This window comes from Tachyglossus aculeatus, chromosome 5 (genome assembly GCF_015852505.1).
Source record: "Tachyglossus aculeatus isolate mTacAcu1 chromosome 5, mTacAcu1.pri, whole genome shotgun sequence".
Lineage (NCBI taxonomy): Eukaryota > Metazoa > Chordata > Mammalia > Monotremata > Tachyglossidae > Tachyglossus > Tachyglossus aculeatus.
In genome coordinates this window covers 64,579,088-64,591,872 of record NC_052070.1, presented here as the reverse complement: position 1 = coordinate 64,591,872, position 12,785 = coordinate 64,579,088, and the positions used below count along the sequence as shown (strand labels likewise).

Genomic DNA, 12,785 nt, shown 5'->3' with positions numbered 1-12,785 from the left:
TTGTACATATTTATTACTCTATTTAATAATTTATTTTACTTGTACATATTTATTCTATTTTATTCTGTTATTATGTTTTGTTTTGTTCTCTGTCTCCCCCTTCTAGACTGTGAGCCCGCTGTTGGGTAGGGACCGTCTCTATATGTTGCCAACTTGGACTTCCCAAGCGCTTAGTACAGTGCTCTGCACACAGTAAGCGCTCAATAAATACGACTGAATGAATGAATTGGCAGTCTGCATTTGAAACGTAACAGTCAAAGGTCTAGCCAGTGTTCTGATCCGTACGCGGCTATGACGATCAATCAGTTGTATTTATTGGGCATGTACAATTCATTCATTCATTCAATCGCATTTATTGAGCGCTTACTGTGTGCAGAGCACTGTACTAAGCGCTTGGGAAGTACAGATCGGCAACATATAGACAACGTGCTGAGCACTGTGTCCAGAGCTTGTGAGTGGGCCGTAGTTAGCAGACAACATTCCTGCCCTCATGGAAATGTCCGCACATTCCTGAGATCCTTTTGTCACACTTTGATATATCGAATCGGTTCATTAATGGGAAGCTGTTTCATGGAAGCTGTTTGTAAGATGGAAAGTGATATAGATGCATTCTGCTTACATTTCATGCAGTTTTTTAACTGAATTTTAATAACAAATGCAGACGTTGATACTCCTTGGAGTAATTTGAAATAACCGGGAAAGTACAACATGGCTTAGTGGATAGAGCACGGGCCTGGGAATCAGAAAGTCGGACCTGAGTTCTAATCCTGCCTCCACTGCTCGTCTGCTGTGTGACCTTGGGCAAGTCGCTTCACTTCTCTGGGCCTCAGTTCAACCTCATCGGCAAAATGGGGATTGAGACTGGGAGCCCCATGTGGGACAGGGACTGTGTCCGAACCAATTTGCCTGTATCCACCCCAGTGCTTAGTACAGTGCGTGGCACACAAGTAAACAAATACCACAGTTATCATAAAAGCCAGTCAAGTCTATTTGGTAGGCTTACACCAAAGCTAACAAAGGGTGAAAAGGTCATTTATTTTACAATCAATCAATCAATCATATTTATTGAGTGCTTACTGTGTGCAGAGCACTGTACTAAGCGCTTGGGAAGTACAAGTCGGCAACACATAGAGACACATGTACAAATGAGGGGTTGTGAAGAGAAAAAGACTAGTTGGAAGTAATTAGGGTTGACAAGATATGTGGGTTTCAGTTAATTTCCATAATATGCATCTAAGTGCATTACTAGTGGAAATGGGGAATTATCTCTGCAAAGAAGCTATATTAATCACTTCTCCTTTACCAATTGTTTTTCTTCCAGTAAACGATACTAAAAGGAAACAGAAGGTGCTGGGCCCGAACCAGAAACTCAAATTTAATCCAACAGAGTTGATTATATATTGCAAAGATTTCCGAATTGTACGGTTTCGCTTCGACGAGTCGGGTCCTGAAAGTGCAAAAAAGGTAATAAAACATTGAGAATAAAAGCATTGGCATACTTGGCGTATTTCTAGACTGTGAGCCCGTTGTTGGGTAGGGACCGTCTCTATATGTTGCCGACTTGTACTTCCCAAGCGCTTAGGACAGTGCTCTGCACACAGTAAGCGCTCAACAAATACGATTGAATGAATGAATGAATTTCCAGTTGGAGTTTGAATCTAGAAATTGCCAATAGTTCCTTAAAATTCACTTTGACTTGGTACCAACTTTGAACTGTAAGTTTCTCTAGTAAATACCTTGAGTTCCAGAGCTGCTTCACATGTCCAGATGAATGTTAGGAGTTAATAATAATAATAATAAGAAGAAGAACAAGAATGGCATTTATTAAGCGCTTACTATGTGCAAAGCACTGTTCTAAGCGCTGGGGAGGTTACAAAGTGATCAGGTTGTCCCACAATCTTAATCCCCATTTTACAGATGAGGGAACTGAGGCACGGAGAAGTTAAGTGACTTGCCCAGAGTCACACAGCTGACAATTGGCGGAGCCGGGATTTGAACCCCTGACCTCTGACTCCAAAGCCCGGGCTCTTTCCCCTGAGCCACATTGCTTCCGTTTACATTTCATGCCATTTGTTAACTGAATTTTTATAACAAATCCAGGAGTTATATAGATGGTGAACAGCAAAGCTATTTATTGCCGTTTTTGTGTTGCACCGCTGCTACAGTTTTAAAGTTCTGAGCACATGTCTATGGAGGAGAAGCCTTTCACTGTTGGAAATATCAAATTCCACGGTGCCAAAAACAAAACACATCCATGTGTTGTTCCTCTTCTAAAAAACAAAGAACTAGCTATTTTTAAACCATCTTTAAATATTTTTCTTTACAGTCCTCCAGATTAGATTCTTTTCATAATCTAAACCATGTAGTGGTAATGTAGTTCATTTAACCATCTCCTCAATTATGTATAAAAGCCATCTCTCTCTTTAAGGCTCCTTAGGCTTACTGTTACGAGAAAAGGGACACGTTTCAATGAATGAGGGTGACAGAAGAAAAACTTTCTTAATAGAGGGGCATGTAGCTTTTATGCCAGTTGAAAGTGGTTGGAGTCCCTTCTTTAGGAACCTTGGCCCAAAATTAGGTTTCAAAAGAAAGATTATCACTTGGATGCAAATAGGATGAGTCCCTGCCCTTCCTTGCATTGCCACATCTGGGCAAAACCGCTCCATTACTACCCTTGCTAGCACTGGATGTGATTGCTTGAATGAAAATTTGTCACCCTTGTCACATTACACAGGACAGAATTCTGTTTTATTTAGAAGAAATTACTGTTGGTGAAGATAGTTTGGAAATTGTCAGGTTATCTCTGTAAACAAAATCGTCTTCACCTTCTTTTTATTGGTAAGAGCAGAGTGAACCCCTGCGGAAAAAGTCTTAGAACAGTGCTTTGCACATAGTAAGCGCTTAATAAATGCCATTAAAAAAAAAAAAAAAGAAGTCACCATTTGTAGGTTTTAATAGCCCGTCTGCCTCTGATATATGTATTTTATCCGAGTATTATTTACGTTGGTTTAGAATTGTCTTCACTGAAACGAGATCTAACTTGGCAGCTCTCTCTTAGCAACTCCCACTTAGCAAATTCTTTATTTTCCTTCCTGTGAAAGTAAGAAAGTTTTGTTAGGTAAGTGTCCACAAAATTGTTGCTAGGTCATTTTAGAGATGCGTGTCACCTCTTTCCTCCATTTGGCATCTCCCCCAAGAATCTTTGAACCTTTCTGCTATGTCAAAGAATGTGTCTGCGAAACAGCATTGCCTCCAGGGGATCGTTTGTTCGTACACGCACTATATTTGTAGCTGAACAAAAATAAATCTCACACACTTGTAATTATACCACAAAAGAACCACCACATCTCAGTCTGATTCCAGTCCAAAGAAACCAGACTATTACATGTTACCAAACTCATTTTTGAAACTTTTATTCAGTTTTAAATTCCTTTAAATGCAGATGTTATTGGATCTTCATTTATTTCCAACTTCAGTGAAGTTTTTTTTTTTAGACTGGGAGTTTGCCTCTCAGAGTCCATTTCGCTCTGAAAGGGGTTTCTGCTTCTAAAGAGTATTTTAAAATGCACCTCTCCGTCCCACCCTTTCAGTTAGGTGTGTTTGCTTTTATTTTTCTGTTTTTCCCTTGGCAGCCACAGATTGCTTACTCCTAAGCAGCCAGCTGTGCGCTCCTTTCACGTGTCCAAACTGGGCATACAAAAGCTGCGACTGAAGAGATGTCAGCTGAGAAGTTCATACAATTAAATATCCGCCTTTCCTCGTGATCCTGAGCGTACAGTCGGGCTCAATAAGGAGTCATTTTCAGGAAATCCATGGGAGAATGCAGGCCGTTTGCCAGTCTGCAGCATGTACCAAGAGCCAGCTGTGTCTACAATTTTGCAACTATAGAGAATGGGTCAATTTCAAGGGAGGCAAAGATGTGGATCCTTTGGGGGAGCTTCATGTAATAATACCTTAGAAGTTGACTAGATCAGAAGTAAAATACTTCTCACTTTAAAGTCATTTACCATTCTTTCCTGTCTTATTACTCCCCTCCTGTTTCTGTGGCCTAACAGATTTCCTCTCTTGTGCTTTCTCTTCCATCTTTCCCCGCCTTGTCTGTCCCCCCCTTTGTATGCCCCCCGCTTTGTCTTTACCCCCTTCTCCTTTCCCCCCTTGTCTCTGCTGTATGGAGACTGTGAGCCTCACGTGGGTCAAGGGACTGCGTCCAACCCGATTTGCTTGTATCCATCCCAACGCTTAGTACAGTGCCTGGCACATAGTAAGTGCTTAATAAATGCCATAATTATTATTTGCCTCCTTCTCCTTTGTCCCCTTGTCTTTACCCCTTTCTCCTTGTCTTTGCCCCCTTCTCATTCATTCATTCATTCAGTCGTGTTTATTGAGCGCTTACTGTGTGCAGAGCACTGTACTCAGCGCTTGGGAAGTACAAGTCGGCAACATACAGAGACGGTCCGTACCCAACAACGGGCTCACAGTTTAGAAGGGGGAGACAGGCAACAAAACAAAACATGTGGACAGGTGTCAAGTCATCAGAATAAAGAGAAATAAAGCTAGATGGACATCATTAACAAAATATAAGATAGTAAATATATACAAGTAAAATAGAGTAATAAATCTGTACAAAGGTGCTATGGGTAGGGGAAGGAGGTTTTCCCCTTTCTCCTTTTCCATTTCCTTTGAGGAGAATCATCATCATCAATCGTATTTATTGAGTGCTTACTGTGTGCAGAGCACTGTACTAAGCGCTTGGGAAGTACAAATTGGCAACATATAGAGACAGTCCCTACCCAACAGTGGGCTCACAGTCTAAAAGGGGGAGACAGAGAACAAAACCAAACATACTAACAAAATAAAATAAATAGAATAGATATGTACAAGTAAAATAAATAGAGTAATAAATATGTACAAACATATATACATATATACAGGTGCTGTGGGGAAGGGAAGGAGGTAAGATGCGGGGGATGGAGAGGGAGACGAGGGGGAGAGGAAAGAAGGGGCTCATTGTTTTAGCCCAGACTAGCATCCTCCCATGGAGTTTCATGAGCAGAGAATGCAAAAATTCCTCACTATTGTCTTCACCTCGCCCCCTCCTACCTCACCTCCCTTCTCTCCTTCTCCAGCCCGGCCCGCACCCTCCGCTCCTCTGCCGCTCACCTCCTCACTGGGCCTCGTTCTCGCCTGTCCCGCTGTCGACCCCCAGCCCACGTCCTTCCCCTGGCCTGGAATGCCCTCCCTCCGCACATCCGCCAAACTGGCTGTCTTCCCCTCTTTGAAGCCCTACTGAGAGCTCACCTCCTCCTGGAGGCCTTCCCAGATTGAGCCCCCCCTTTTCCTCTGCTCCTCCTCCCCTCCCCATCGCTCCCCGTCCCTCCCTTTGCTCTACCTCCTCCCGCCCTCCTCCACACAGCAGTTGTGCATATATATATATACACACACATACATATCTATAATTCTATTGATAGTATTGCCTGTTTACTTGTTTTGATGCGTATAGAGCTATAATTCCGTTTATATTGATGCTATCGATGCCTGTTTACTTGCTTTGATGTCAGTCTCCCCTCTTCTGGACTGTAAGCCCATTGTGGGCAGGGATTGTCTCTCTTTATTTGTACTTTCCAAGTACTTAGTACAGTAATCTGCACACGGTGAGCACTCAATAAATACTATTGAATGAACTGGATAAATTATGTGCAGGGAGCAACTGTAACATGGTAGTGTCCTACAAAAAATAAGGCCTCGTACATTAGGTGATATACCCACATTACTGTTGCCACCAGCCCATTTTTCTAATGTCTTTTCAGTGCTCCTTAGAAAGGAACGCCTCCTGCCTTGAGAATGATTGCTTGCTAGAAACAGGCTTATGCCTACTTCCAGCAGATAATCAGGGAAGCTGTTTTCTATTTTGCAATTTTTGTGCCTTGCAACACACTAAAGAATTTATAAAGAAGAATGGGGATGAAAAAAATAGTTCACTGACATTGAGCGAGTTTGCAACTTAGCCGGTGGTTTTTAAGCATAAACATGTTATTTTTCTTTCAAAGAAAAATATGAAATATTCAGATTGTTTTATTCCTAGTAGAAAGTGTGACACGACTAAAGAGAAGATAATTTTAGCGAGAATTTGGATCATGTAGTAAATTATATCCACTTTTAATGGCGATCCAGGTTCTAGTTGCTGGCCTGCCATGTGAGTTCGAACACGTCATTTGGGACCTCAGTTTCCTCATCTGGGAAATCGGAATGAGATACCCACTTTCCTTAAAGAGTGTTCCTTGTAGAACAGGGACTCTGTCCAGTAGGATCACCACATAGCTACCCCACCACTCAACACAGTTCCTGACACCTAGTTGGAGCTGAACAAATACCGTAAATATAAGTGCCAAGCATTTTTCTGCCCCAGACCCTTAAATTTTATCATTTCCTTCTAGGTGTGCCTTGCTATCGCTCATTATTCCCAGCCCACTGATCTCCAGCTACTCTTTGCATTTGAATATGTTGGGAAAAAATACCATAATCCAGGTAAAGTGAAAATATAAAATACTGTGTTTCCATTTCTCACTGTAGGAGCGTTACTCCAAAATGTTAACTCAGAACCAACGTATTGAAAATTTAGGTATTTTGATTCAGTCACTTTAAACCTCCTTAAAAGCTATCTCTGTGCAAAAAGAATGTTGTCGAACTACTTTAATATGATCGTGTTTTTATAAATGTATAGAAAGACAGCTTCTCGTGTGAAACTGCCTGTTGTCAGGGCTAGACATTACAAGACAGCTATTCAGGGTTTTGTATTTCTAGGTTCTGAAAGCCTATTAATAAGGTAAATTTGTTGGATTTTTCCAAATGATCTGCACCCCGATATATTATATCCAAGTTTCTATGCTTCAATTAGAGGAAATCTGCCTTAAAACTAAACAGACAAGAACTTGGAAGCTTAAAAGTAATTTTTCCACATGACTTGATTTTGGAAAAGCAGCAATTTTACATTTTTTAGGAGGAATGAATTATTTGAATAAACTGTTAACGTTTTATAGTTATTATTATTATTATTGCATCAAGCACTGTTCGAAGCACAGGGGTAGATACAAGTTTATCAGGTCAGACACATTTGTAGACTGTGAGCCCACTGTTGGGTAGGGATTGTCTCTATGTGTTGCCAACTTGTACTTCCCAAGCGCTTAGTACAGTGCTCTGCACACAGTAAGCGCTCAATAAATACGATTGATTGATTGATCCCTATCCCACACAGGGCTTCATCATCATCAATCATATTTATTGAGTGCTTACTGTGTGCAGAGCACTGTACTAAGCGCTTGGGAGGGCTTATGGTCTAGATATATGAAGCAATATAATTTATATTAAAGTGAGGGTCCCAAAGGAAGTCTTGTAAAATTAAGCTTATTCCAGAAAGGTATTGAATAGGATTTTTGAGAGAGGGCACTGCCTGTGTGCCTCAGTTGAACTATTTGTTCAGTCATATTAATTGAGCGCTTACTGTGTGCAGAGCACTGTACTAAGCGCTTGGGAAGTGCAAGTCAGCAACATATAGAGACGGTCCCTACCCAACAACGGGCTCACAGTCTAGAAGGGGGAGACAGACAACAAAACAAAACATGTAGACAGGTGTCAAAATCATTAGGATAAATAGAATACTTAATATAGAATACTTATACTACACTTGTGTACTTATACTATACTATACTTACAAGTACAGTGCTCTGCCCACAGTAAGCGCTCAATAAATACGATTGATTGTAACAAATCCTTCTCAGAAGTAACTTGCTTGGGTTTCTAGACAGGCTTTACAGATGGAATGGGTCACGTTTCACAAGTAATAGAAGGTGCTTTGAGGCAGTCGAGATAGCTGGAGAATCAGCGCTGAAAATAAACCAGATTTCTAATCGGACGTCAGTGGCCCCCACCTCTCCCCCCGAGGCCATGTGGAGTGGCCAAGGTGGCGGTGACGATGGCCACAGTAGCTTTTGGTGATGGGGAGGGATGAGGGGACCTTCAGGATGAAGTAAAATGGGCAGCTGGGGATCCTTTCCCTCTACCACCCTCGCCATCCCCCGAGAACTACCATGGCAGGCTTTTTTCTTACATTGGAGCAGAGGTCAGGCCGGTTCCAGCACTACAGAGAATAAACTGCCGATGGAGGAGGAGGAGGAGGAGGAAGAGAACCGCTTTCGTTGTGTTATAGCTTCTAAAGGAGGCGTATGACTCGACTGCGTAGTTCTAGAAAAGAAGTTTTTAGATTTTATTGCACGGATGACGGTCGTGTCTCCTGCTGTGGTTCATTCATTCAGTCGTATTTATTGAGCGCTTACTGTGTGCAGAGCACTGTACTAAGCCCTTGGGAAGTCCAAGTTGGCAACATATAGAGACGGTCCCTACCCAACAGCGGGCTCACAGTCTAGAAGGGGGAGACAGAGAACAAAACATATTAACAAAATAAAATAAATAGAATAAGTATGTACAAGTAAAATAAATAGAGTAATAAACACGTACAAACATATATACATATATACGGGTGCTGTGGGGAAGGGAAGGAGGTAAGGCGCGGGGGATGGAGAGGGGGAGGAGGGGGAGAGTTTGACAGTTTGTCAAATTGATATTTGACAGTTATGTTAACCTCTCTTTTCCGAAAATTAACTAGTGGTTGAGGGATGAGCCTCCGCCCGTCCAGTCTCAAAGACTTCAGGACTGAGGAGGAGCGCAGAGGAATCGCCCTCCCTGCTAGTGGCTTGTATAGGGTCAGTTGTGTTGTGTTGGGTTTCCGTTGGAGCAGTGGGCACAAGTGAATAGGTGGACAGGATTCGGCGTGTTGTAAGGTGCGGGCGGTCATTGTACTTGCAAAAGAGTGTTTTGGCCTTAGAGACTACTGTATAATGCCGATGCCATGCCATAGAGAAGCAGCGTGGCTCAGTGGAAAGATCCCGGGCTTTGGAGTCAGAGGTCATGGGTTTAACTCCCGGCTCCGCCAATTGTCAGCTGGGTGACTTTGGGCAAGTCACTTCACTTCTCTGTGCCCCAGTTACCTCATCTGTAAAATGGGGATGAATAATAATAATAATAATGGCATTTATTAAGCGCTTACTATGTGCAAAGCACTGTTCTGAGCGCTGGAGAGGTTACAAGGTGATCAGGTTGTCCCACGGGGGGGCTCACAGTCTTAATTCCCATTTTCCAGATGAGGTCACTGAGGCCCAGAGAGGTGAAGTGACTTGCCCAAAGTCACACAGCTGACAATTGGTGGAGCCGGCATTTGAACCCATGACCTCTGACTCCAAATAATAATAATAATAATGATGGCATTTATTAAGCGCTTACTATGTGCAAAGCACTGTTCTAAGCACTGGGGAGGTTACAAGGTGATCAGGTTGTCCCACGGGGGGCTCACAGTCTTCATCCCCATTTTCCAGATGAGGGAACGGAGGCCCAGAGAAGTGAAGTGACTTACCCAAAGTCACACAGCTGACAGTTGGTGGAGCTGGGATTTGAACCCATCACCTCTGACTCCAAAGCCCGCGTTCTTTCCACCGAGCCACACTGCTTCCTGTGAGCCTCCCATGGGACAACCTGATCACCTTGTAACCTCCCCAGCGCTTAGAACAGTGCTTTGCACATAGTAAGCGCTTAATAAATGCCATCATTATTATTATTTTTATACACCCAGCAGCAGGCAGTTGCCAGGGTGGCTGCTTTGGTCATTGTCACCCACATTAGTCAAAAATAACAATAATGATAATTTTGGTATTTAAGCGCTTACTTTGTGCCAGGCACTGTACTATAAGTGGTGGGGTGGATAGAAGCAAATCAGGTTGACACATCCCTGTCCATCATGGGGCTCACAGTCTCAATCCCCATTTTATAGATGAGGAGACTGAGGCACGGTGAAGGTAAGTGACTTGCTGAAGGTCACACAGCAGACAACTGGCAGAGGCAGGATTAGAACCCATGACCTTCTGACTCCCAAGCCCGTGCTCATTCCCTACGTCCCGCTGCGTATTTTGGGGAAGTATTCTAGTCGTTCACAACAGGTGCAGATTTAGCAACTGAAGGGGAAAAGGCGAGTGTTCATTATGCATTTAAGCATTTATTTTCTAAACTGTGGTCCATTTTGGGTTTTTTTGTTTGTTTCAACGGAGGACATTGGTCACTATAGCCAAATCATGATCCTTTTATTGGCAGATGTTTACTCATCTGCTTCGAAAAATCAGTCAATGTTATTTATTGAGTGCTTACTGTGTGCAGAGCACTGTCCTAAGCGCCTGGGGGGGACTACATTATAACAGAGTTGGTAGACGCACATTCCCTTCCCACGAGGAGCCTACAGGTACCACTAAATGAATGAGCAAATGCCAATGATATTATAAAATAGTTCATGATGCAATTTTCTCTACAGCGAAAAAAGTAAACGGATTAGACCCAGGAGGAGGTGGTGGCGGTCAAAAGACTCCTCTTTTTGAAACTTATTCTGATTGGGATAGAGAAATCAAGAGGACAGGTGCTTCAGAATGGAGAGTTTGCTCCATCAATGAGGGTTATATGATTTCTACTTGGTAAGTTTCCATTTGCATAAGCCATACTTTCAAAATGTCTGCATGGGAAATGTCTCTTTAATGGTAAGTGAACTCTGCTGGCACCCCCTGGAAAATGTCACTTAGGGAACATCAGGATGAAGATGGAATTCATCTGGCCTAATAGGGTGGAAGGAAAAAAAACTCCACTTAGCCATTTCAAACCCGGGGCCATTGTCTCCAGCTTGAGTCACTTCCTCTAGCTCCAGAAACCTCAATTTTATTATCATGTTAAGCGCTAAGAAAAGTTTTATACTTTTCATAGGTGATAATCTTAAATATTTTTTCTAGCCTTCCAGAATATTTTGTTGTCCCATCTTCTTTGGCAGATCAAGACCTCAAGCTTTATTCCCATTCCTTTATTGGGAGAAGGATGCCAGTAAGTGAAATTTTTTTTTTTCTTTTATTCACTGAATTACGGTTATCCGGTTACATATTCAAAAAATGGTGTTTTTACCTCTAGGGAGAGACCTCGCTTTTCACCCCAACTCACTTTCCCTGTGATTTTTCCTTTAGTTGTGGTGCTGGAATCACTCCAATGGTAGTGCTCTTGTAAGGATGGCTGTCATAAAAGATGTCTTGCAACAGAGAAAAATAGACCAAAGGTAATAAATAAACCAGCATTCTTCCTTGAGAAGTGATTTCAATAAGCATAAAGTATTTTTAGCCAGTCATATTTGTGAAATCGTACTAAAGAGAAAAGTAGTCACAGTCAGCAATCAGGTTTCTTATTAATTACTAGTCTGTCGCACCTTTTTGCTACGGTTTCAACACACTTTATTTGTAATAATAATAATAAAAGTGATACTTGTTAAGCGCTTACTACGTGCCAACCACTATTCTAAGCGCTGCGGTAGACACTAGGCAATCAGGTTGTCTCACGTGGGGGTCACAGTCTTAATCCCCGTTTTACAGATGAGGTAACTGAGGCACAGAGAAGTTAAATGACGTCACACAGCAGACAAGTGGCGGAGCCAGGATTTGTAGCCACAATTGACAGATTTCCAGAGGACCAATGCTATCAGAAAAACAGATCTCATGTGCAGTTGTGGTGATAGCCATAACATACATTGACACTTGGAAAAAATGTGCATTGTCAGTCTTAGTGTCAAAACTAACGGCACTAAATGTGGCAAATGAAGGTGCAACATGGCCTAGAAAGACTGGCATTCTATGGTTTTCCAGGATCACACTGTGTCTGCTTTTCCCCAAATGGGTGTCAGGCCCTGTCAACTTATCAGAAATTGGCAAGTAAGTCAGAACAGCATGGGACTCACCTCCAAAATAAGAAAAAGCCCCGTAAATGCTTGGGCGGTAACTGATAATGCCCCGACTTCTTGCTGTCTCTTTGGTCGCCCACAATATCTACCGTTTTATTCCATCCCAAGGTGCCACACAAGACCCTGGTAAAACAATAAATCCTGGTACGTGGATGGGAAGACGAGTAGAGGGAGCTATGTTTGGGGTAGACAGAGATAATAATAATAATAATAATAATGGCATTTATTAAGTGCTTACTATGTGCAAAGCACTGTTCTAAGCACTGGGGAGGTTACAAGGTGATCAGGTTGTCCCACGGGGGGCTCACAGTCTTCATCCTCATTTTACAGATGAGGTAACTGAGGCCCAGAGAAGTAAAGTGACTTGCCCAAAGTCACACAGCTGACAATTGGCAGAGCTGGGATTTGAACCCATGACCTCTGACTCCAAAGCCCGGGCTCTTTCCACTGAGCCATGCTGCTTCCCTACACCCACCCCCAGACTGTAAGCATATTATGGGCAGGGAACGGATTTGCTAATTCTGCTGTATTGTACTCTCCCAAGTGCTTAGTACAGTGCCCTGCACACAGCGCTAATAAATCCCAGTGATCGATTGATCGAGGACTAAGGGAAGAGATGAGAGGAGGTGGGGAGTGACCTACAGGGACTTTTTAATTACCTGTCGGATTTTGTAATTAGACTGAAAGCTTGTGGACAGGGAACATGTCCGCTTATTCTGTTGTGTTGTACTCTCCTAAGTGATTAGTACAGTGCTCTGCATGTAGTAAATGCTCAGTAAATACCATTGATCGATTAGTGTCGTGGTATTACGTGCTTCCTATGTGTCTAAGCACCGGGATAGATACACGTTAATCCATTTGGATACAGTCCCCACGCCACACGGGACTCACAGTCTGCAGGAGGGAGGATAGGTATTTAATC

The 12,785-nt window shown here is 42.6% G+C and overlaps 1 protein-coding gene across 1 annotated transcript in view; it reads left to right on the top strand.

The window, feature by feature from the left end:
* Positions 1-12,785, top strand: part of MTMR10 (myotubularin related protein 10) — a 65,121-nt gene that overhangs the window by 37,587 nt on the left and 14,749 nt on the right. The window contains exons 5-9 of the mRNA XM_038746883.1: positions 1,322-1,464; positions 6,435-6,525; positions 10,409-10,565; positions 10,875-10,962; positions 11,100-11,188. Of these exons, the coding sequence (XP_038602811.1) occupies positions 1,322-1,464; positions 6,435-6,525; positions 10,409-10,565; positions 10,875-10,962; positions 11,100-11,188 (568 nt within the window). The remainder of the gene's footprint in view (positions 1-1,321; positions 1,465-6,434; positions 6,526-10,408; positions 10,566-10,874; positions 10,963-11,099; positions 11,189-12,785) is intronic.